Here is a 26,582-nt window from a genome sequence, read left to right on the forward strand (position 1 = left end):
AAAAAGATCTCATCCAACCTAGTACTTCACCATTTTGTTCACCGGTGTTGCTGGTACTAAAGAAAGATGGATCTTGGAGAATGTGCATGACTAAAGAGCTCTCAATAAAATCACCATCAAGAACAGATTCCCTATCCCAAGGATCGATGATATTCTCAACAGACATCAGGATCCACTTGTTTCAGCAGAATTGATCTGAAGAGTGGATATCATTAGATCCAAATTGCTCTTGGAGACGTCTACAAGACAGCTTTCAGGACGACTTTTGGTTTGTACGAATATTTGGTAATGTCATTTTGCATTACGAATGCTCTAGGGACATTCAATTGTATGATGGATAGGATTTTTAGAGAGTACCGATTGTTTGTGGGCACGTTCTTTGACGACATCATCGTCTTCTCCAAGAGTGAGGCAGAGCAGCGACACCGTCACTTACAGGTTTTCGAGGCATTGCAGAAAACATACATTGATAATAAATGCAAAAAAGAGCGAGTTCTTCTTGCCAAAGATAAACTTTTTGGGACACATCGTCTCAACGGAAGTGTAAAAATGGACTCGGCCAAGGTTGAGACCATTCGTGATTGGCCCCATTTGAAGAATGTTCATGAAGTTCGAAGCTTTCTAGGCTTGTGCTTATACTATCACCGGTTCATTCGAAAATTTGCAGAGATGGCTTCTCCCTTGCATGTGCTGATCCAGAAAGGGGTTCCTTTTACTTGGGAATCGATAGAGATTGCAACCTTTCAGACCCTCAAGGAAAAGTTGACAACGGGACCAGTTTATTGTGATGCTTGTGGTCGCAGTCTGGGGGCACCTTGATGCACGAAGGCCATGTCATTGCTTAGAGGGCAGGTTGCACAAATTTATGAGAAAGAGTTGTTGGCAATTATCCATGCTCTTGCATAGTGGCGACATTTCCTACTCGGAGCCGACTTTACTATCCTCACAAACCATCAAAGTTAACACTACTTGTTGCAAACGCAGCTTTTGGAAAAGCAAATAAGATGGGCTAACATTCTATCATAGTTTCATTTCCAGATAGTCCATGTTCAGGGACAAAAAAATTTAGTGGTAGATGCGTTGTCTCATAAGCCCTTGGTATTGGCTATTTCTGTGATACATCATCGAAGCTTCGAGGAAATGGTAGATTAGTACGCCACAGATCCTGATTTTGCAGACATCTTTCAATGGACACAAAGTGGGGAGACAAATGTAGGCTATTCCTTACGAGACGGCTATTTGATGGAGAAAATGATGTTGAGTGTTACACAGCCTTTGTGGAAAAAGGTTTTGATAAAGTGCCATTGTGCCCCTATTTCAGGCCACCGCGGCATAGATACCACCTTGAAGGGTGTTGAGCATTACTTCTATTGGCCGATGCTCAAAAAGGATGTGGACGAGTTTGTTCGCAGTTCCTTAGTACGCCAAAAAGGTAAAGTTTGACAAACATAAGGCACTAGGACTTCTACGGCCTTTACACATACCCTCCCGTCCCTAGGAAAACATTGCCATGGATTTTATTTTTGACCTTCCCAAGACTCAACGTGGGCATAATGGCATTTGGACAGCCATCGACAAATTCACTAAGCAGGCCCACTTCATTCCGATGAAGAAGGCTATAAAGCCTGATCATTTGGCGAGATTGTTTGTTTCACAATTTTCTTGTAGGGTGCAGCGGAAGTGAATGTTGAACTTTGCTCAAGATGAGTGCTCCGAACTGTGCTCAAGGGTTCCTTTTACTTACGGAAGGGACAGCCTTCCATTCCCTTAATGAGAGGGTGCAAGTGATCACAAAAAAGTGAATAGACACTGTGCGTGAAGGTGCATGACACAAAGAGATAGAGAGAGAAGAGTATTAATACGACACCAGACAAGTTGTCAAACCCTCCTCCAAGGGCCCCTCTCTCGATGGCGAGAGAGGTCTATGCTATCGATTGCACAATCTGGTACAAGATGCCAATGCAAATCTATGTGATGCTATGTCGAGGTCGACGGTGGTGCTGACGATGACGAGACTATGGCTGGAAACTGAATGCTGTGGATTGGTTCTTGTCGCAACCAGTCGGGGTTGATCTGTGTGCTTAGTGCCTTGCCAAAGACGCTGACTACGCTAGGTCTGTTGTCCTACAACGCTGAAGTGCTATCCTTCCAAAAACGCTGGTCTGCTGGTCATTTAAATCGCTGGTCATGCTGAAATTGCTGCTGCAAAAACGCTGTTTCTGCTGCTAGAAAAACACTGGATAATGTTGTCTATAGGCGTTGCCCTGCTGGTCCTGATGGTGTTGAATTACTGCTGCCAAAACGTTGTGCTGCTGATGCTATGCTGCTGCAGAAAACGTTGTTGATGGGTTGTAATGCTGCTGCAAAAACGCCAAGGGCAGGGCTGAAAAACGCCAATGAATCCAGGCTGAAAACGCTAAGCTGAGGGGGTCCTTGTTCTTGCTGAGAGTGGGAGAGAGAACCTGCTGCAATGAATTGCCTGATGCCCTTTCTCCTCCTCAGCCAGATAGTGCTTGCTTATATATTTCATTAGCAAAATTGCCCTCCCTAGTTCCCAACAAAAGTCACTTAATAAATAAGTGAAAAATGTCAAAAATAGGAAAAATAGGTTTTATGTACGGAAAATGCTCCTGATGGATTCTGATGGTAATGTTGATGATCATGCTGTGTGCAACAAGAGGATATGCATCTAATCTAAGTGTCTGGACATGCACGGTCTACGAACAGACTCACAAAAGTGCCAGAACACTTCCTATTCTAGATTGACTTGACTGAACTGAACCCTGGTCATGCTGTAGCTTGTCCACGGATACATAGGGTTGGATGTATCACATGACATCCCCTCCTTTTCCAAGTGAGGTACTGGTACCAAACTGTATGGCGTCGAGGGAGATCGCCAACAACATCGGGAATCCTGGAAAGGACTCTTCGCCGGCCCACTGTGATGTGTGGGTCATGCGATACTTGAACTTCATAAAGGTCTGCAACGCTTGCTTCTTTGGGCCGCGCCGAAAGCGACACAAAGTCTTCTGAGACTGCTGATGCTATGTTGCTGCAGAAAACGTTGTTGATGGGTTGTAATGCTGCTGCAAAAACGCCAAGGGCAGGGCTGAAAAACGCCAATGAATCCACGCTGAAAACCCTGAGCTAAGGGGGTCCTTGTTCTTGCTGAGAGTGGGAAAGAGAAGCCTGCTGCAATGAATTGCCTGATGCCCTTTCTCCGCCTCTGCTAGATAGTGCTAGTGCTAGGTTGCTTATATATTTCATTAGCAAAATTGTCCTACCTAGTTCCCAACAAAAGTCACTTAATAAATAAGTGAAAAATGTCAAAAATAGGAAAAATAGGTTTTATACACTGAAAATGCTCCTGATGGATTCTGATGGTAATGCTGATGATCATGCTGTGTGCAACCAAAGGATATGCATCTAATCTAAGTGTCTGGACATCCACGGTCTGCGAACAGACTCACAAAAGTGCCAGATCATTTCCTATTCCAGACAGACTTGACTGAACTGAACCCTGGTCATGCTGTAGCTTCTCCACGGATACATAGGGTTGGATGTGTCACGTGACATCCCCTCCTTTTCCAAGTGAGGTACTCGTACCGAACTATATGGCGTCGAGGGAGATCGCCAACAACATCGGAAATCCTCGAAAGGACTCTTTGCCGGCCCACTCTGATGTGTGGGTCGTGCGATACTTAAACTACATAAAGGTCTGCAACGCTTGCTTCTTTGGGCCGCGCCGAAAGCAACACAAAGTCTTCTGAGGCTACTGATGCTATGTTGCTGCAGAAAACGTTGTTGATGGACTATGATGCTGCTGCAAAAACGCCAAGGGCACGCTGAAAAACGCCAATGAATCTAGGCTGAAAACGATGAGCTGAGGGGGTCCTTGTTCTTGCTGAGAGTGAGAGAGAGAAGCCTGCTGCAATGAATTGCCTGATGCCCTTTCTCCGCCTCTGCTAGATAGTGTTAGTGCTAGGTTGCTTATATATCTCATTAGCAAAATTGTCCGACCTAGTTCCCAACAAAAGTCACTTAATAAATAAGTGAAAAATGTCAAAAATAGGAAAAATAGGTTTTATGCACTGGAAAATGCTCCTGATGGATTCTGATGGTAATGCTGATGATCATGCTATGTGCAACCAGAGGATATGCATCTACTCTAAGTGTCTGGACATGCACGGTCTGCGAACAAACTCACAAAAGTGCCAGATCACTTCCTATTCTAGACTGACTTGACTGAACTGAACCCCGGTCATGCTGTAGCTTGCCCACAGATACATAGGGTTGAATGTGTCACGTGACATCCCCTCCTTTTCCAAGTGAGGTACTGGTACCGAAAAGTGTGGCGTCGAGGAAGATCACCAACAACATCGGGAATCTTGGAAAGGACTCTTCGTCGGCCCACTCTGATGTGTGGATCGTGCGATACTTGAAGTTCATAACGGTCTACAACGCTTGCTTCTTTCGGCCACGCCGAAAGCGACACAATGTCTTCTGAGGTTCCTTCAATGCTTCAACTTTATATACCTTCATAAGTTCAGAATAGTCTGAACTCACGAATTATAAGAGGGAATAAAGCACTCATAAAACTATAAAAGCAAGGGACACAAGAAAAGAAAAGAAAAACAAAAACAAACAAACTAAATCACTTTGCTTGCTACGAAACAAAACTAGATAAAACAAAACATTATTAACTTAAAAATGTTTTTAAAAAAGGCATGTGTAAAATAAGTTGACGCAACGTATTTGGCTTAAACCATCACGAGAAACCTGTTACATTGGAGCTCATCACGACTTTCGCTGGCTGGTAGAGTAGTAGTTGCCAACCAAGTGTTGTTGGCGACTATGTGGTACATCACTTCTTGCTGGATCTTCTCGAGTTCTTGTATCAGCCAGGTAGAGAGGCTAATCAGGAACTTCCTTTGGTCAGGTCGCGATACTCAGATTGCCCGAGCCAAGGTGGCTTGGTCAGTCATCACACTTCCTTGTTCTCAGGGAGGGCTTGGGATCATTGATCCTGCACAACAGAGCAGAGCCCTTCTTGGGAAGTTTGTCGTCAGAGGACTTCTTCCAGGCGAGGAGCCTTGGAAGGAATTCTTGCTGCAGAGCCTTCGTGCCAGGGTGCCTCAATCAGGAGGCCCTTGGCAACCTTCGACCAGATGGATCTTTACAGAGCTGCGCCGAGTTGGTTTGAGCAGGAGACTGGAGGACAGATTCGCTGTGAGTTTGCTTCGATCTTGGGAGCTCTTACAGCGTGGCCTAGAGCAGAGACAGCCGACATGCACGCAGGAGCGCCTACGACAGCCCCTCGTCTGGAACCCCATGGTTAGCACTCAGCGAGGCCACTTGGTTGGGAGTCGGCCTCATGTTTCTTGGGGTCCCATGGCGGAAGGTCCAGCGCGCTCTCTAGGTGACCCTGACCCAGCAGCTCTTGAGACTGGACACTGGAGGCTTTGGGCTTGGGAGTGTTGTCCACTAGCACGAGTACAGTGGAACCCTTGTGAGTGGCTATGGAGGGACCCCTTCTCTTCTCCAAACCGCCCAGGAGTCCCCTTCTTTCAGTACACTGTTCGGCTTGGACGTCATATACTTGCAGCACAGAGAGAGGCCCGCCCCGCTGCAGCACGTCATTGGCAGGAGGAGGGCCTCACAGTCGAGTTCTTGGCAGCTTTTTGGCAGAGGCTGTGGGACTCCAGACAGCCGAGGCGCGTCACTTTGTTCCAGTGGCTGGTTGCACACAGAGCCACAGCAGTAGGGAATTGGGTTGTGCATAGTGGTCTCTCGGCCGCATGTACAGCCTGTGACCAGTTGGTGGAGAGTCAGCGTCACTGTCTTTGGGACTATCCCTCGGCCCAGCAGGTGTGGCTACGAGTTCTTCGGCTGATGCCTACCCTCTCCACGGCTCGACAGTACACTTGGGGGGCAGCGGCTTGGTCCACCCTCACGGGCCCGGCACTTCAGTTTGAGCTATCTTCCACCAACAGGATGATAGTGATGCAGGGGGGGCGACCTACACTCCAGCCTGCTACAGAGCTTACTCCACAGGAGTGGTGCAGTGAGAGAGAGGAGTGTTGGGAGCTCATCAGCGGCCTAGCTCTCTGGTTCATCTGGCGGGCCCGCTGTTTCCGCATCTTTGAGGCTCGCCCTGTGCCTCCAGCAGAGACTGTTCGTGACTTTTGGCTAGAGCTGATCCATACTCTCAGAGGACAGCTTGAGGGACTACAGGGCAGCTCCGACCACATGCGGGAGCGCCGCGAGGCTTTTCTTCAACTCTGGCGCCCTGGGCCTTTCTACACCATAGTCCAGGGGGTGCTCAGATGGCACTACTGTCCTCTTGTGTGGCTCTTCCCTCCTCCCATCTCTTGATTTAGACTCATTGTATATATGTTGTTTTTTCATTGGGAGAGTCTCCCCATCATGCTTGTTGTAGCCCTCTCTCGCAGAGGTGAATGTAGCCCTATGGGCAGTTTTCATTAACTAATAGAAGGATCTTTTTCTCGGGGAAAAAAAAAAAAACGTATTTGGCTTAAAACAAGTACTCAACTTTAAGCAAAAAAAGGATAAGACATCTTAAAAACTTAATCCTAGAAATCAAACTTCACACAACAACTTCTAACGAAACACATTCTTAAGTCCTCAGGTAAGCTAAATACGAAATCAAAAAATGAATACTACTACAAACCTACGAAGAGCAAAGAACCAAACTTGACAATATGTGATCTCAACTTCGCTGCTTGTCCAAACAAGAAGAATAAGATTATCACCTTTATCATGCATAGCTTGGACAAACCATCGGCGACTCTCTTTTCAAGGAAACAATTGGTATCCCTATGGGTACCAATTGTGCTATTTTTCTTGCTAATTTCTATCTTTTTACTTATGAGTTTGATTTTATGGAGCGTCTTGTCCTTGCTAACACTTGCCCAATATTTTTGCACAAGTTATGCAATGTAAGACGCTTTGTAGATGATCTTTTTGTCCCTGACGTTCCTTCTTTTCAAGATTTTATGTACTTGAATTTGAGTTCTTTAGGCCGAGGAATTTATCCCAAGGAGTTTTGTGAACTTAATTGTACCACAAATAGTGATTGTTGTGCCTTTTTGGACCTTAAGATTTTCCAGACTCCCTTGGGATTAGAAGTAGATATCTATGATAAGCGCCTTGAATCAGAATATGCCAATCTAAAAATCATCCGTATGCCTCACATTTCTTCGAACATTTCTCTTTTAGCTAAGTACGCTGTCATTTGCTCTCAACTATTTAGATTTTCTCGTCTTTGTTCTAGTAAATCTACTTTTGTTGCTCAATCTTGCCATCTTATTTCTTTACTAGTTGAAAAAGGATACTCATTCAAAAGAATCATGAAAAACGTTCGTTCATTTTTACATCGTAGTAAGTACTTCCAAACGGTATATAAAAAAGGTAATTTAGGCTGGCACTTGAAACCAAAAGACTTACAAAAGTCTTGATGTTTCAAGATAACCTCTTGCATAGAAAGATCACAATCATTGTAATTCTGAGAGTTTACCTCACCTAACAAGCATTCTAAATAGAACTTTTTGCACGTACAACAAAGTCATTAGAGCACTTATCTACATAAGAGATTACAAAATCGCGATGAAATCTCCTAAGAGCATCACGATCAGAAGAAGATAAGCTATTCCTTCCTAAAGAAACGTTCCGAGAGCAAGATGCTAATTTCAAAGAAGCTTTCTTGAGGATTACAGACTTCCAATGGGTAAAAATACCTTGAACTCCTAAAGACTCCTCAAACTTTACTACGAAACTAGAAATTCCTTTTTCTATGGCTTTGAGAAGGCAAGAGTCGTTTGAGGAAGGGAGCCTATATTTAGTACCTCTTGAGAAAAGGTCTTTCAAGGAATCCGAAGGAAGGATAGAACAATCGGCAGTAACTAACCAATTGTCAACGTTCCATCTCTTCAATCTCGAACTGAGTAGGCCGAGGTGGGCGTACTCTTCCTCTGATTGCTCATGAGAATCTTCTTCATGATCTCCTCCCGTATTCGCAGATGCAAAAGAAGTCGACTGTTTCTTGTTGGAATCAATAAATGCCACGAGAAAAGAATCAAATTTCCCAGTAGAAGAGAAATCCGCCGTGCTCTGATACCACTGTAACAAACTTGCACACCCCAAGTCAAGATTCTACCGCGACACAACATAGAATCACTTCCAAACAGTTCACAAAGTCAACACGGCCCGGTGTAGTTCCGTGCCCAGAGGTATTGGCCCCAAAGATTGGCGCCCCTTTCGGTATTTCTTTAATCTATGTTCAAAGTACAAGAGAGTAGGCATGCGCTCACTCTCAGACTCTGCGTCCAGATGCCCTGAGAAGTGAGGCCTAACCCACTTATTTATTGGTACAAGGGATGCCCAAAAGCAGAGCCCCAAAATCTCTCAAAAGCAACTGTCCCAATAGCAATTTTCTTAAAATCTTTTATCCAAAATCTGCCAGCTAAATCAGCCAGTGCAATTTACGGAATTCCGTACAAACTACCACGCCAACAGCGTGATTTGCGGCGCAATTTCCGAGGGCCCGTACATTCTGCCACGTGTCAACCTGTCGGTGCATAATCCGGGTTGCTACCACGTCATCAATTGCAGTTGTGTCCGGGGGGGCAGCCACGTCATTAGTTTGCGACATTTAACCTAGACCATCATCCAAAGTGATCAGATTTGCTAAAAAGGGGTGTTTTGTTCTTTTTAAGTTAATTTTAGGAGCAAGTTATCCAAAGGTCATCACTCCTTTAGAATAACAATGAATTAATGTAGTTTTTATAGATATGGTTTTTATATAACCCAATTTTATTAAGACCTTACATAGCATTTTAACATACATATCATACTGATCGGAAGCCACTACGTCTTCTGATCCAAGTGTTTTAATCCCAAAATCAGGCCCAAATTTTCATTCCTTCCATACTCCAGGGTCTTTCAAACAAATAGCCCAAGAATTTATCAATCCTGATCAAATGATTGTGATTTCCTTATAACCACTTTTCTTGAACAAATATACAATATCCATCACATTCCGCACCAAACAATAGCCAGTAGGTATTAAAAAACAAACCTCACAGGCCTCAAAGCCCCTTCTTTTTTCTCTTTTTTGTTTAAAAAACAACAGCTCTTAGTATGCGGTAATAAAACCTAAAAAGCCGAATGTGCAGCCTAGTTAGGATAGCGGCACCGTTAGTAAACAACACGCCAGAACACATTTCAATGCAACTTGAGCCCCTATTGGGCAAAGCATACAATGTTCTTTACTGAAAAAATTGCACAGAGTTTCCATTGCCTTGCTTGACATCATACAGGGTATCCCCCCCCCTTTTTTTTACCCTTAAACACAAGCCATATCTTTTTGAGAAAAGACGAGTATCAAGATAACTAAGACAAAGCCCCAAAGTAATCCAAACATATATTGGTTACCAATATGAATTCAATAGCGGCCAGTAATCTACAAGGCCAAGCGCGAGCAATAGGTGTCAAAACACAAGTTATTATTTGGAGTAAGACCACTATAGTATCATATGCAATATACCATATGCAAGGCAAAATAAAAAGTGTGTGCAAACGAGGACCACCTTTACCTTGCTATGCAGGGCAATCAAAAAAAAAGACCAAGGTGTGTTATCACAGGGCCTGTGAGCTATAAAAACAGCATTAAATTATGCAAAGCCCATTTTACCAGTTAGACTGAGAGCAAAAACAGAGTATGATGCGATTTTCTCTGATGTCGAAGGTCAAATGGTGAAATGCCCGACATCATGTGTAAAAGAAGCTTTTAGTTACTTATGCGATTAAAAAAACTAGAATTTAATCGTAACCAAAGTCCAATGGGCAAGCAAATGCTTTTGTAAAAAAAACACTTTTCAGTGCAAAGTGTACAGAAAGACAAAGGTGGATTATGGAGAGTACGGAGCTCTAAAGCTCCTTTATGTTCCACTAACTCCATAATCATGCAGAGAGAGATTGACCAAAGAAAGCCGTCAAATCTTCTCTTTTCACATAAACTCACACACATAGTCAAGGCTAAGTGAGGGGTATGAAGCATCCCTCACCTTGTTTATATACTGATAAGTCTTCATCCAATGCAATGAGTAGAGCTAGTAGGGCGAATCACGTATAAATCCACTTATCACCAAGGCATACAGTTGCTAGTGGCGGTCGCCATGGAATGATGTAGAGGAGGGGGTGGTGGTAGAGAGTAGACAGCGTGAAGACGACTCAGAACTCCTAGTGCACAGAGGAAAACTTTCAAGCGGATGAGTTAACACCCAAATATGGGCCATAATGTCCTGGGTTAGGGAGCCAAAATATCAAATCACGGACAGAGTTATATTAACTTGACCCAAGAGGCTAAGCCTCCCCTTCAAGGGTAATGCCACATGCGGGTTGGGACCCTATGTTAGTGTAGTGTTTATAACTCGAAAAACCTTTTCGACTAGGTAGGTGTTTATAATGCCACAAAGGTGCCAACCGTGGGTGAAAAAACTAAGTAAAAAACCAATGTGTGTGTGTGTATGTGTGTGCGCGCACGCGTGTGTGGACTGTTGTTCGGGCCGGGGGGGGGGGGGGGGGGCTGTTATATTAACATCTTCAAAAGGCCAAAATGAACTATGAGACCAAAAGGTTACATCCATGTGTGACTCTACTACAATATCTTGGGAACATAAAAATTAAAATAAATGAGAGTATTGTCACAAACTGATGACGTGGCTGCCCAGTGCACACACACACACACCCCTATGGCGGGCTGAAGTGCTGACGTGGCTGCTTGTCCCGGAAAATCCCTGAAAAGCTGACGTGGATCAGTCCGTACAGCTGCTGACGTGGCAGCCTGCGATTTGCGGCGTGATTTCCGGCAGCCAATACCAGCGGCAGGTTTTCTTTGGGCAGCTTTTAGACTTGCTTTTCCTACGCAAGTTGAGAAAGAGAGAGAAAAGCTTTTTGCTTTATTTTTACTAAGCAAGAATGAAAGAGAAAGAGTCTCTTGCTTTATTTTTCAAGAAGCTTTTACTTGAAGCTTTTGAAGCTTTTGATTTCAGCTTTTGGGGCTCTTCTTTTAGCAACCCTTGTACTCTTTAAATAAGTGGGTAGGCCACTCACAACTCAAAGCATCTGGACGCAAAGTCTGAGTGTCAGCGCCTGCCCGCACTCTTGTACTTCGAACTCAGATTAATATAAAAAGAAATACCGAAAGGGACGCCAGTCTTTGGGCCAATATCTCTAGGCACGGAACTCCGACGGGCCAATCTCGAATAAATTGTGAACTGTGAATTGTTTTGAAGTGGTTATTTGGTGCTGTCGCGGTAGATTCTTGACTTGGAGTGTCCAAGTCTGTTACAATGATATCAGAGCACGGCCGATTTCTCTTCTACGAGAAATCCGATCCCAATTTTTTTTCCGCTGCACCTATGGCTTCAGGCAAAGATCAATCGACTCCCTCTGCATCCGGAGATGCGGAAAGGGATCACAACAAAGATTCAGGCAAGGAGTATGGCCCACCTCAACCTACTCAAGCGGAGAGTTGAGAGATGGAGCGTCAACGATTGATTGCCGACGCAACAAAGATGATGCTTAATTTTTTCAAGGACTCGAAAATGGCAAAATATATGAGCAAGACCTCTTTGGAGGAGGTGCACATGCAGTGGCAGAAAACCACAAAACCACCCCGAAAACCCGCTCTCAAGAAACCTCCTACTCCTAAGAAGTATACAGAGAAAGAATTAGAAGAGGTGGTTGATGCACGAATTGCTCAGCTTTTTGACGCGCAAAACAAAGCTAAAAAGCATGGCAAAAAGCAGAAGAAAGGCATTGACTTCCCGGGTTGTTTGGGTCGTCAGTCGACATTTGAAAAGGCAAAGAAACAGAAGAAGCGTGTTCGATTTGAAGGAGAACCCAATTCTTCTTCTTCTTCTTATTTCGGCAGTTCTTCTAGCTCATCTGACTCGAGCGAAGAAGACCGAAAAGGCAAAAAGCGAAGCAAAAAGCCACGCTTTGGAAAGGGCAAGAAAAAGACAAAAAAGTCTAAATCTTACCCCGTGATTGACAGTTCTACTGAGGACTCGTCTACAGACAGTTCGGACTCTGATTACAGCAACTTTTATGCAAAGAAGAATAATTTTTACAAAGCCAACCAGTACGACTTTCTGGAAGACAAAAGCAAGAAAGTCCAAGAGTTTAAGAAAGGTGGACAGTCAATTAAATTTGACACGTTTTCTGGTTATAGAGATGCTTCGAAGGCTTTGTCTTTTGCAGCAGTTTGACAACGTTTTTGCGGGAGGGCGTTACTCAAAGCACTCAGTTCGGAGAGTTGTCTCCTACTTTAAGGGGAATGCTTAAACTTGGTGGTCCACGCTTCTATTAAACAAGACTGCGCCAGTTAAATGGCTGAAATTCAAGAGGCTTTTTCTTTCTTCTTGGCTGACTCCAGAGTATGAACGTGATATACGAACTCCTTGGAACCATCTTCGGATGACCAAGAAGGATACAATGGACGCTTATTGCGAGAGATTCTGGAGCTCTTTTCTACCCGCCTCTTCATTTAAGAAGATCTTGTTCAAGGAATAGATTGAGCGGTTTACCTTGGGTCTTCCTACAGAGATCCAAGATCACTGCTTGGAACAGATGTCAGCTTCCATTCAGGAGTTGATGAGCCATGAGAAACGGGGTTTTGCCATTCACTTTGGCAGTCTGACCTACCCCACAGATGAGATCATGACACAAAGAGTCGAACAGACTTCGAAAATGAGAGTAGAAAGAGAAAGAGCGACCCAGAACAGAAAGATAAGGATGCACGACCCAAGCTTACTCCTCAAGAGAGAGCTTTCTACATAAGGAGGGGAAGTGCTTTAAATGCGGGGAAACTAAGCATATCTCCGTGAAGTGCCCTAGCAAGGCACCAAATGAACAGGATGAAGAAAGGCCAGAAAGTTCTAGAGCAGCTGAGGGACGTGGCAGAAAAGGTAGATAAAAAGCAGAACCGGTACCACATTGCGTGGGGCCTGAACTGAATCAAATGAATGAAAGTTCAAACTTTGCCGCTTTTGGGGCAAAGTGAAAGATCAGGAAGCTCTTTTGAAGGAGCCAAGGCCAACTTCTTTTCACTTGGAATTGGCAGCTCAATTTAGAATTACGTCCGATAGGCTCACGCCATAGGCGGAGGTAGTTCGAGTGGCACCCGGACGGGATGTTGCCATTACACCGAGCATTGGCAAACTTCGTTTGCAATGAAGGGGTGTTTTAGGACACGAGGAGTTTTACGTATTTGCCTTGGAAGGTTGTGACGTTCTACTCGAAATCCCTTGGTACCACAACAACAACGTCGTGGTTGACTACCGGGCTGAGAAAGTGACTTTGACAAATGAAGGGCTCCGAGATTGTACTTGATGAACTTCAGTTTCTTTACTCTTTTTTTTTTGGGAGAGAACTGAACGATGGATAAGGTCGAATATGTTTTGACCTGAACAAAAGAACGCCAAGATTTTCTCCACACTCATGCCGATTGCTTTTGAGAGGGCCTGTCAGGCGAGTTACCACCGCTCATCCTGAAGATCATACTATTGATCTGATACCTAGAAGCACGCCACCGAACCGGCCACCTTACCGTGTGAGCTGAGCCCAGAACGAAGAGATTATGAACCAGGTGAAAGACCTCTTGGAAAAGGGTCTTGTCCAGCCTAGTACTTGACCGTATTGCTCTCCAATGTTGTTGGTTTTGAAGAAAGACGGATCTTGAAGAATGTGCGCATCGATTATAGAGCTCTCAACAAAATCACCATTAAGAACAGATTTCCGATTCCTAGGATCGATGATATACTCGACAGATTACAAGGATCCTCGTGCTTTAGCAAGATTAATTTGAAGAGTGGATATCATCATATCCAAACCGCGCCGGGAGACGTCTATAAGAAAGCCTTTCGGACAACTTTTGGGTTATTTGAGTTTTTGGTGATGCCTTTTGGCTTAACCAATGCTCTTGCGACATTTAACCGAACGATGGATCGAGAGTACAGGCTATTTGTTGGCACTTTCTTTGACGATATCATTGTTTTCTCCAAGAATGAGACAGAATATAGAGATCATCTGCTTTAGGTCTTTCAGGCATTACGATATCACAAGTTAGTGATTAAAGCGAAGAAAAGTGAATTTCTCCTACCAGAGATACACTTTTTGGACACATTGTGTCAGCAGCAGGAGTGCAAATGGATCCGGCCAAGAAAGAGACTATCCGTGATTGGCTCGATTTGAAGAATCTCCATGAAGTTAGGAGCTTCTTGGGATTGTGTTCGTACTACAAGCGGTTTATTAGAAAGTTTGCAGAGGTTGCTTTCCCTTTGCATATCTTGACACAGAAAGGAATCCCTTTCTCCTGGGAACCCATAGAGTGACTGCCTTTCAGACTTTGAAAGAGAAATTCACTACGGGACCAGTTTTGACTTTGTCGGAGTTGCAAAAGTCGGTTGAAGTATATTGTGATACTTGTGGTCGTAGTCTGGATGCGGTCTTAATGCAAAAATGCCAATGTCATTGCCTACGAGAGGCGATTGTTCTCAAGGCCAGAATTGACAACACAGATTTGTGAGAAAGAGCTTTTGGCGGCTATCCATTGTCTTATTCAGTGGCGACATTACCTACTCGGAGCCGATTTTACGATTTTCACAGATGATGGGAGTTTACGCTTCTTCTTGTCACAGAAGCAGCTATCGGACAAAGCAGATGCGGTGGGCAAAACTTCTTGTCACGGCTTACTTCCGGATTGTCCATGTGCAAGGGCAGAAGAAATTGGTGGCAAATACTTTGTCCCGAAAGCCGTTGGTTCTGGCTATTTCTGCAATACATCAAAGGAACTTCGAGCATATGGTCGGTCAGTACGCCACAGAACAGATTTTGCAGATGTATTCAGTTGAATACAGAAAGGGGAGATAGTAGCGGATTATTCCATTCGGGATGGCTACTTGATGAAGAAAACCATGTTGTGCGTTGGACAACCGTTGAGGAAAAAGGTTCTAACCCAATGCCACTGTCCGCCTTTTCCGGGTCACCGCGGCATTGCGACCACCTTGAGAGGGGTAGAGAGAAACGTCTTTTGGCCGAGACTCAAGAAGGATGTGGACGAGTTTGCGCGCAATTGCTTGGTATGCCAGAAGGTCAAGTTTGACAGGCATAAAGCATAGGGATTGTTACACCCTTTTAGCCATACCCACCCGCCCTGGGAAAGTATTGCAATGGATTTCATCTCCCCAGAACACAGCATGGGCACGATTGTTTATTGCACAGGTCTTCAGATTACATGGCATGCCTGAGACAATTGTCTCCGACAGGACCCCAAGTTCACGAGTTTGTTTCCGAAGGCTATTTGGGAGAACATAGGCACGCGGTTGCAGTTCTCGTCATCGTTCCACCCGCAGATTGACGGGCAATAGTAGATTGCTAATTTAGTGGTACTAGATTTGCTGAAGTCTTCTTTGTCGGATCAGAAGACTACTTGGGAAAGGTTTTACCTTTGGTGGAATATGCCTAAGAAACACGATCAACTCTTTGATGAGGAAGGTGTCATTTGAGATTTTTGACTTTGCTACGAAGGTTCTACCCTTCCTTAGCACGAAAGATAAGATTTTTCTTTGAAGCCGACCAGTTCACGAGGGACTTGGTCCAAAAGGCTTTGCAGAAATTTCAGGAAAGACAGAAAAAGGCAGCAGATCGCCATTGTCGCGATTTCAAATTGAAGGAGAAAAATTGGGTGCTCTTACATTATGGGAAGGCACGACCGAGAAAGAAAACAAAAGGGAAAGGAGCGGCTTCTTTGTAAGCTTAGCATTACATAGTGTGGACCTTTCCAGGTTTTCCGAAAAGATAAATGATATCTCCTTAGGACTGAAGCTGCCAGAATACTTGGAGGATTCACAATGTTTTTTTAATTCGAGTCTCTTAATGCCTTTTGAAGCCGGTGTGCCTGAACAACCCAAATTGGACGAAAGCGAGCAGATACTCGTTCCAGAACAGACATTAGCACAAGAAAGAAAGTAAGAAGGTAAAGTGAACTGATGGTTCTTGGTTAAATTCAACACCTACTTCACATTGGATGCGAAGCGAATGGAGGAGGAAGACCTAGCAGATATTCCTCGGAATGTGAATCTTTACCTTGAAGCTTTTGGTTTAGCATTGTTAGGTGCAGGGGAAGAGAATTTGAACTTTGCTAAAGATGAGTGCTCCGAACTGTTGTCAAGGTTCCTTTTACTTACAGAAGGGAGAGCCTTCCGTTCCTTTAGTGAGAGAGTTCAATGGACACAAACAAAGTGCATGAACACTGTGAATGAAGGTGCTGAGACTGAGAGATAGAGAGAGAAGAATATGACACCAGAATGTTGTCAAACCCTCCTCCGAAGGCCCCACTCTCTATGGCGAGAGCGGTCTACTTATGATTGCACAAATCTCTACAATGCTTTGGACTTGCCGACGATGTCGACGACAATGAGGACGATGACGAGACGGCCTCAAATCTGAACACGCTAAGGGCTTAAATCAGCAAATCTTTATCTGCTGAATTCTGACTCTATGTCAGTGACGATGTCGATGACCACGATGCGACAACAACGCGCTGAAAACTCAGATGCTGAAATCTGCGTTTTCCGGGCTGAAACTGTAAACCTTGATGGATTTCACTATGCGGCGAGGATCTGCTGCGGGAAGGCGAGATCTGCGAAATTCGGGACTTCTTCTGTGATGTCTGACTGCTGAAAATTGAAAACGCTGATGCTACTGTGGATTCCGTTGCGATGGAACTGCAAAACGCCAAGGGCTGATCTGCAACCAAAAACGCTAGGGCTGAATTCTGTTATCTTCTAAGGAATCTGCTAACACTAGGGCTGATTTGAAGTCTTCTCGCAAAAACGCTACGGCTTTTGTTGATTCTGCTGTTGCCGGATGTCTTGCAAATGCAAAACGCTAAGCTGATTTGTGGTTCTACTATCGACGGGAATCTGCAAGTGCAAAAACGCTGGCTGATCTGGTGCAAAAACGCTAGGCCTTCTATTGAGAGAAATGCCAGAGTTGTCGCGGGGGTTGGTCTTACTAACAAGTTGCCTGTTGACCAAGGTGCTCCTGCTGCCTCTTCTGCCAGAAAGTGCTAACTTTGGTTTGCTTATATGTTAACTTGGCAAAATTGCCCTACCTACTTTCCAACAAAAGTCACTTAAAAATAATAAGTGAAAAATGTCAAAAATAGGAAAAATAGGTCTATGAACTTTAAAAATGCTCTTGATGGGATTTGATGGGAATCTAATGATCATGCTCTGTGCGACCAGAGGATATGCATCTAATCTAAGTGCCTGGACATGCACGGTCTGCGAACAGACTCACAAAAGTGTCAGATCACTTCCTATTCTAGACTGACTTGACTGACTGAACCCTGGTCATGCTGGAGCTTGTCCACGGACACATAGGATTGGATGTGTCACGTAACATCCCCTCCTTTTCAAGTGAGGTACTGGTACCGAACTGTATGGCGTCAAGGGAGATCGCCAATAGCATCCGGAATCCTGGAAAGGACTCTTCGCCGGCCCACTCTGATGTGTGGATCGTGCGATACTTGAACTTCATAAAGGTCTACAATGCTTGCTTCTTTGGGCCGCACCACTCTTCCATCTCGGTAGAAAGCAATCTTACCTTTTTTCCTTGCCGCTCTAATCTCTCGCATTACTTCCTATATATGGGCGACCTGTGAGAGGGTAAGATCATTCCCGAGAAAGATGCCCGTCTTCTTAAGAGTTGGTCTCTTCTTCAAAAAGTACTTCTTCCTTCCATGGAGGGAAAACGAAGGATGAGTGCCCTTTCTTTCGAGATTTTTCTTGTTACCCACTCTCCAAGCTCTTGAGTGCATCGGCTCATGAACCCCCATCAAAGCCATGAGTTCTTTTACCTTCTTGTCTACATTATCTTTGTCTTTAAAGTCGCAAATTCTCACATGTAGAGCGTACACGTCTTCTTTTCTCCTCTTCTAATGTCAGGTTGATAAGGGTGGGTGTGGACGTTGTTTCCTTGCTTTCCCTTTTTTTGGCAACCTCCATCCATTTCGCAGCCTCATCTACTTTCTGTTGAGTCTTTGTAATATAACGTCCACCCAAGCAGTCGTCATTTCTTTATGCTGCTCTTCCCCCTCTTTGATGGCTCGCACTTGCTCTTGATTGTGTTTAGTTCTTCTATCACAGAGGGTTGCAACTCTCCTTCAACCCTGTTTCGTGAGCGTGCCTCAGCGAGCTCCTTCTTGAGTGATGCAATCTCTCCATCTTGGGTCGTCATCCGATCTCCCATTGTCGTGATCTTGCTTTCTTGGGCCGAAACGCGATCCTCGAGCATTCTTATTGTCCCTAATAGTTGGCGGTTGATATTGTTAATGGTTTCAACCATTTCTTCTTTGCACTTTGAAACTGCATCTTCTAAGGGGTCGGCCTTATCATTTTGCTTCCTCATGTTTTATCGGTGTCAAAAAACGAGAGAAGAGAGAAAATTGACTTTACACGCACAAGTGGTTCCACATTATGCATACATGTTCCACACTAAGCATACATGGCGTGCATTTCTTACAATTTCTGCAAAATACGATCAAAACGACGCTTTATGCAATTTCTGCAATTTTCTGCCAATTCTGCAATTTTTGAAAATCAGCAATTTCTGCACTGTCTGAATTCTGCAATTTCCTGTAAAACCTTGTAAATTTTTTGTGAATTTTCTGAAAATTCTGCCAAAAAAAATGCTTTTTTCCCCTGCAAAATTCTCATTTCTGATTTCTGATTTGCTGCAGTTTTGGCCATTGTACCTGCTGTACCTGTTGTTTTTTTTTTTTGGGGGGGGGGGGGGCAGGGGGGTGCAAGCGCGAACTGTGGCGAGGGGCAAGGCTGCAGGGGGGTGGAAGCGCGAGGGGGGGAGGGTGGGGGGTGGAGGTGGGATTGCAGAGCGGGGGGGGGGGGGGTTTACGCGAGGGGCTGTGGCGAGGGGAGGGCTTACGGGAGGAGGTTACGAGAGAGAGAGAGAGAGAGAGAGAGAGAGAGAGATTACCTTGGTTGATAGGTACGAAAAGAAGGACTGGTTTGAATGATCATCTGTAACCTCAAAACCAGCCAAAGAAAAGTTAGAAGAATAAATATGTCGATAGAACACAAAAAAGAGGACACTAAGTCCACTGTGAGTATGTTGATGCATTGAAATATTTTTTACCACTTCCTCCACATAAAGAACAATGGGGATGCTCAATTTAGATGATGTGGGCAAGGTGATTGGAATCGACTAAAGGATAAAAGAAAACTGTATTATAGATAGGTTTGGGAACCACCCCAGGGACAAACAGGTGCCATTTATATAGAAAACCTGTGACCTTACTGAAATTGGAAAGACTGTAATGCAGGCATAATCAGTAGGTTCCAGGTATAAGCATGTACCTGAAATGTGACCTGAAATTCTGGCCGATAACTTAGCCAATTCTGCAGCTGCAAGCTTTGCTTTCTTTGCAGCTGATGATCTAGCTTCCAAAGCTTCACTTTTCCACTAAAATGCAAGCAAAATATTAGACACCAGCAGTAAACCTAAAACTCCCTTTCGACTGGTTTTCCTTGTGATACATGCCTCAAATTCATCACGAGGGCAGGCACATATGTAAATGTCTTCAAGACCAATGAGAATTGGCTCTCTTCCAAGCTTTTTCCAAGGAACTTGTATCTTCAACCTCCCTACCACCCCTGAACATTCATACGACAGAACACCAACTTATAAAAGATGCAACTGCCTTGGAGAACCAATAAATTGTTAAATCTAGATAAATCCAAGAAAAGCTGAAGCCTAAGTTCACTCTAAACAAGAGGTTGGCCCAAAAGAACGTTTGGTCTAGGCAAAAGTTTAAGTTGCTAATTGAACAAAACATAAACACTTGCACTAACAAGTCTAAGAGGCTGAAAAACTGAGAGATATGTGCATATGTGCCAAAAACGCCAAACTAAGTTTAGTTTAAGGTGCAAAAGTTAGATAATTAAAAAAATGAGCTCTTTTAAAAACAGATAAGGCGTGAACCGTATCAGACTGAAGCGAATCAATATCCAATAAACACAAATGTTTAGTTCTTCAAGAATTGTTTTCGAAACAAAATGTTTCATTTTACTAATTAATCGGTGTTATTTAAGTGAAAGAAAAATTCCTTCCTAGTTCTGTTCTTAATAATTATGGCTTTTGTTTTGTCTTAACTTTTTAACTAGAGAACAAAAAAACCCTTACCTCTCCATAGACACAAGTTGTGTCATACAAAACTTTCTTAAAAACACAATAAATATTATCTCTTATACTAACAAAAGAGATCCTTTCAAAGCGTCACCGCATCCCTCTTCGTTTGACGCCAGTGAGGCCCGTTTACTAAAAGCCAAACTAAGTTTAGTTTAAGGTCGATGAAAGGAGACACTTGCACTCACATCTCTAAGAGACCTAAAAGAGAGAAAAAACATAACTCTCAACACATTAACACCAAAGACCAAGCATCAAAGAAGTTAATAACAAAACCCAAAATGACCTTATTCTTTCAAAGAATACAATCAAACAAGAGAGACACACTCAACAAGTGTCTACAAGCTGCTCTTGTAACTTTTATAGCGAGGTCATTGGTGAAAAGTCCATTTTCAATGCTCAATTAATCTTCTTCAGAACTTCATAAATGAAGTTTTCGTATGTTGTGATTCATGAAGATGCGCTAGATCCACCCATGTCTAGAGAATGTACATAAGCAATGTCTAAAGCAGACTGCATTGGGCAATCATTCCCTGTATCAATGACCGAAACTAGCAAGTTGAGGCAACTTGCTTTTTCAAAGCATCTGTTGCCTTGGCTCTTAGATAGGTACCCTTGCCCTTAACATGATCATAAAAGATGTATGACCAGCGTCCCACAACTAGAAAGGCCTTTCATCATGGTTATATATTGGTGCTACATAACAACCGCATAGAAGCATTGTTCCCTCGCCGGATCCAGTTTGCACACATGACACAAGCCATACTCACACATAAACGAATGTAGAGAGCGCACATCAAACTCATACCCCATCCATAGAGCCAACACGGGCTCACCCCCAAGCCTGAGACCTGCAGCCAATAGGCTAGCCTCTATCACAAGGGCTAGACCATCAAGCCCACACCAACACAAGCCCACACCAACACAGGTGCAGATAGAGCTGCCAAGGGCCTAGAGTCCAAATGTGGTGATCACACAAGATTGCTCATTAATGACCTTAGGGTCCTATTTATAGGATTCCTTAACCGCTCTAGACATAAGGCCATGTTCACACTTGGCTAGATATAGCTCACGCGCCCATCCTAATGTCTGGGACGAAACACTTCCCCCCTTGTTTGTGATTGTTGTCCTCAACAATATCCTCAGTTATAAAACCGGGGAAACGACTCTTCCGACAATCTTACCGATTCCCAAGTAGCACTAGACTCGAGACGATGCTTCTACTTGATCAAATCCTCAGGGTAGGTAGCCTTGCAATACTTTTTGACCCTTTGATCAAGATTCAAGCGTGCATAATGAGGTACCTTCCAAACTCGGAATTTCCTCCATAGGTAGGACTTGTTCATTTTGTCCCAACCGCTCCTTTAAAGCGGCTTACGTGGAACACAGGGTGAAAAAGAATGTCGGAGGGTAGATCCGGTTTGTAAGGTAAGGCAATAAGCCGCTTAATAATCTGGAATGGTCCCCAACACCACGAAGGTAATTTCGAGCACTAGCCAGTACGGATTGTCTCAGAATCCTTCATTAACTTTAGGTACACCCACATCCCTGGTTGGACATCTCAAGGCCCGATCCAAGGTTGTCTTTAAGCTTTCCTTAGCGATATCAAGCATTTCTCGCATGTCGCCCAAGCAAGGTGGTACCAAACGTACTGTACGTGGCGTATATGTACGTACTGTACGTTGTTCCATACAGGAAAAAATTTTACGTACGTAAAAATACGTGCTCTTGTAAAAAAACCGCAAAGTACTAAATTTTCTAGGACATTTCCAATAAAAAACAAGAGAGAAGCCAACAACTTATAGAGACATTCAAAGACACGTTTTACAAGACAACCATATACTGTGTAACTATTGCAAGAGATTTGGATTTTTATTTAAAATCAGCATTGTACGGGCTTTCCACACCCAAAAAAAAAAAAAAAAACCGGCGTACGGACCGTTCCGTACGGTACTGATCCGTACATAACGTCCGTACGGTACGGTACGGTACGGAACGGATCAGTCACACGTTTTGATCCAACCTTGCGTCCAAGAGATCGCTATAGCTATACTTAATGGCTTACAGAGATTCCCAGCAGCAGTCGGCTTTACCTGCTTCCCACATCGTCACGAGGTTAGCACAGTGGATTATATTATGGCCATGCCGAGCTTTCTTTCTTATATTGAGGACTTCACACTTGCACCCCGGCCCTTTGGGGTAGTAGTGGATCATGCCCTTTTTTGACACTGGACGTCTCTGGCTTTTTGACACTCTAGTGGCTTCTGCATTGCTATACGGAGTTCAAATGTGGGGGCCTTCCGTGGACCACCACGGGAGCAAAGGTTGCTCTCATGGATGGGGAGGTATGGAGAAGCCTCTGGTCTCTATGATTGCACGGCTTATTAGAGCCAAGGATTCAATACCACATGACATTATTCGAGCAGAGCTAGCTGCCCCCCCCATAGCGGTTGAGGCGCTTACCAGACCAGTCTCCTTTATACACCGTCAGTGGGACCTTCCTAGAGACAGATATGCCCGCTTAGCACTTGAGTCCCCTTGACAGTTAGCTTTGCAGGGAGACACGACATGCTGGTATTGGGAGATGACATCATGGTTTGAGCTACATGGATTTAGCATGGACTGACTACCCCCCTTCCAGTACTCATTGGATGCCCCCTCTCTCACTCTTACACAATCCGAGATCACCAGGCTTAATCGCCAGGACATGACTCAGTTGGATACCAGAAGGACTTGGATTCAACCGACACAGGAGTTGGGCACAAAGATGGATTTCTATAGGGAGCATCTTCTCCAGCTCACTAAGGATGGTTTTGTGCCGAGGCCCAGATACATGCACACCCACTTATCTCACGGGATATGGTGTGCTATTGGCCAGATACGCACATCTTTACACCAACTTCGGATGGAGACTAGCAGATACATCTGTTAGGTGCAGCGGAATGAATGTTTGAACTTTGCTCAAGATGAGTGCTCCGAACTGTGCTCAAGGTTCCTTTTGTTCTTATGGAAGGGAGAGCGTTCCGTTCTTAATGAGAGAGTGCAATGATTACAAACAAATGAATGGACACTGTGCGTGCAAGTGTATGAGACTGAGAGATAGAGAGAGAAGAGAGATACGACACCAAAGACGACGTAAAACCCTCCTCCGAAGGCCCCACTCTCGTCGGCGAGAGTGGTCTACTATTGATTGCACAAACTGGTACATACTGAATGCATGTGACTGATGCAAGTCTAGGCTATGTCGACGACGACAACGGGGATGACGAGGCCGACACTAGGGCTGAAATCTACAAGTGTGTATCTGCTCTCCAAAAACGCTATGGGCTGAAATCTGCTGTTGCCGAAAACGCTATAGAAAACGCTGATTTTTCTGGTCTTTATGGCTGAAGATCTACATCTATTGTAAGGCTGCAAACCAATGTTCTTTGGGTTGAATCTGCTGGTCTTTTAGGGCTGAATGTGCAGGTTGCTTCATTGCTGAAAAACGTTGCATGGCTGAGGTCTTATCTGTTGGAAACGCTAGGCCAGAAGTGGGCGATCTGGGGATTTTACTAACGCTAGGGCTGAGGGGTTTCTTGCGGTGAAGATCTATTGAAAAACGCCAATGTCTGAGAGTTTGTTGGCGATGATGTCCAAAAACGCTAGGCTTGCTTGTTGGAGAAAACGCTAGGTTGATGGCTCTTCTTGCTTGGAGGGAAATCCACCAAGGGGTGCTTGAGAAGTTGCCTGTTGAGCTTGGCTACTGCTGCCTCTTCTGCCAAATAGTGCTAGCTCTAGTTTGCTTATATACAAACTTAGCAAAATTGCCCTACCTACTTTCCAACAAAAGTCACTGAAAAATAATAAGTGAAAAATGTCAAAAATAGGTAAAATAGGCTAAATGCACTGGAAAATTCCCCAAAGGGTTCTGATGGGAATGCTTATGATCATGCTGTGTGCAACCAGAGGATATGCATCTACACTAAGTGACTGAGCATGCACGATCTACGAATAGATTCACAAAAGTGTCAGATCACTTCTAAATCTAGACTGATTGGACTGACTGAACCCTAATCATGTTGTAGCTTGTCCACGGACGCACAGGGTTGGATGTCTCACCTGACATCCCCTCCTTTTCAAAGTGAGGTACTGGTACCGAACTGTATGGCGTCGAGGGAGATCGCCAATAGCATCTGGAATCCTGGAAGAGACTCTTCGCCAGCCCACTCTGATGTGTGGATCGTGCGGTACTTGAACTTCATAAAGGTCTGCAATGCTTGCTTCTTTGGGCCGCGCCGAAAGCGACACAAAGTCTTTTGTGGCTCCTTCAATGCTTCAACTTCGTCTAGAATCCTGCTTCTTTCCTCTTCAAGAATCTCCATGGCTGAAAATTCCTAAAACCACTTCCAACACAAAAACATGAACATACCCATTCCATGTAAAGTGACTGGAAAAAATATTGTCTTCCTCAAAGACTGTGCATGCAATGTAGATGAACAAATAGACGGAGTGCCCAACCGTTCACCACACACGCGCAAACAATGAGATCGAATCTTGTCTTTCTGATCTAAATCAATCAACTGTGGCAAATCACAATGGACATGCCCATGCTTGATGCTCATACTTTCTTGTGCTCTTTCTACAACTGTGTCGTGCCAAGAAAGAGACATGGAATGTGACTTTCTTGAATGCAAACATTTCACCTTTTCATGAACAATCCGCATACATCCGTGCTCATTCATGAGTGTAACGTGCTCAACGTACAATATGTTATGCCTGTGAAAAGGGATCACATAAAGATGCTGACTAAAATACAGGAAACGATCACGAATGAAACACTCGAACAATGCGTGCTGACTAATCATTCGTACACATAATACTTCCTGTGAGGGTTCCTTGGACCTAGGCTCGAGAGTCAAGATCGGTTCTTCCTGAGGGGGTTCTTTGGACCTAGGCTTGAGAGCCAAGATCGATCCTTCGTGATTGATCGAATCTGCAAAAACGATTTTAGCTTCGCTAGAAAAAGCATCAACTAACTCATCATCCTTATGAACAATCACGTCATCTTCATGCAAATCATCATGCTTGTGAGAAATCACATCTTGATCATGCAAATCATCATGCTCATCATTATCATCCAAATCATCATGCTTATCATTGTTATCCAAATCATCATGCTTATCATTGTCAATCAAATCATCATGCAAATAATTGTCATTCAAATCATCATCATGCAAATCATGTGTTTCTTGCTTTGGAGAAGAAGAGACTGAGAGAGTCTCCTTTTCCCAAATCTCTTGCATCTGTGCCTGAACTTGAGAAAAGAGTCGCAAGAACTCTTTCATGTGTTGGTCGCTCTTTTCTTTGATGGCTTTGTTCTCGCGATCAAATTTGGCTTGACTTTCTTTGTTCTCGCGATCCAATTTGACTTGTCTTTCTTTGGCTTCCAAGTCGTACTTACGCTCTATGGCTGCCATGCTTTCTTCGTATTCACGATCTATGGCTTCCATTTCTTCTTCGTAGGCCTTTCTTTCTGCTTCTCTTTCTTCGCGTTTAACTTTCTTTCCAGAAACAACTACTTCAAAGCCTCTATAGGAGTTAGTGCAATCCTTGGCGTAGATGGAGAATGGGGAGGGTCGGAAAAACCTCCTGGTAAGGAAAATTCTTCTTCGCCTCTCTCGTGCTCATCACCTCTAAGCGAAGTATCCATTCCGCTTAGAGTGATGACCATCCACTGAAGTCGTGGGTTCTTGTGGGTTCTTGTGGTCTTGGGTTCTTAAGTTCACGAGGAACCTGGATTCTTGAGGGCCTTGGGTTCTTCAGTTCACGAGGAACTTGGGTTCTTGGGGTCTTGGTTCTTGGGGTTCTTGAGTTGCTTCTTTTTCTTGCAATTTGTGTTTGAGAAGGATCTTCTCTTCACCCGAGTTCTACTCTTTTCCGCGGGCGCACCCCTTGGCGGCCTTGCGCTCACACCAAGGTTGCTTTTTCCCACCTCACGTCGATTGGCCGGACGCTAAAGGCACGGTCCGCTCTCAATGAGTGAAACGAGGCACAAGGGGAGGCTGGACAAGCCCTTCTTTCTTGGGTTTCCTATCACTCTTCAAAAACACGATTAGGAATCGACACGCCCAAGCGAACTTGGGTTCGTGCGACCACAACAAGAAAAAAAAAAAAAAATCTTGTGATTCTTGTGGTTCTTTCCTTGAGTGATACACAACACTGCCAAAGCTCTGATACCAATGTTAGGTACAGCGGAATGAATGTTTGAACTTTGCTCAAGATGAGTGCTCCGAACTGTGCTCAAGGTT

At 44.2% G+C, this 26,582-nt stretch overlaps 1 protein-coding gene across 5 annotated transcripts in view; it reads right to left on the reverse strand.

Annotated features, from left to right (window-relative positions):
- LOC147447386 (vacuolar protein sorting-associated protein, putative (DUF1162)) overlaps positions 1-26,582 on the reverse strand; it is a 150,823-nt gene that overhangs the window by 112,284 nt on the left and 11,957 nt on the right. For 2 of the 5 annotated variants that reach the window (XM_086523198.1, XM_086523201.1), the window contains exons 3-5: positions 19,648-19,760; positions 19,464-19,569; positions 19,084-19,127 (exon numbers count right to left, since the gene is read on the reverse strand). In XM_086523198.1, coding sequence (XP_086379324.1) covers positions 19,084-19,127; positions 19,464-19,569; positions 19,648-19,760 — 263 coding nt within the window. Of the gene's footprint in view, positions 1-18,612; positions 18,636-19,083; positions 19,135-19,463; positions 19,570-19,647; positions 19,761-24,393; positions 25,268-26,582 lie in introns of those variants that run through there. The other 3 variants (XM_086523199.1, XM_086523200.1, XM_086523202.1) reach the window with 3 other exon arrangements.

Source organism: Adiantum capillus-veneris, chromosome 11 (genome assembly GCF_014529385.1).
Source record: "Adiantum capillus-veneris isolate H3 chromosome 11, ASM1452938v2, whole genome shotgun sequence".
In the NCBI taxonomy this organism is placed as follows: domain Eukaryota; kingdom Viridiplantae; phylum Streptophyta; class Polypodiopsida; order Polypodiales; family Pteridaceae; genus Adiantum; species Adiantum capillus-veneris.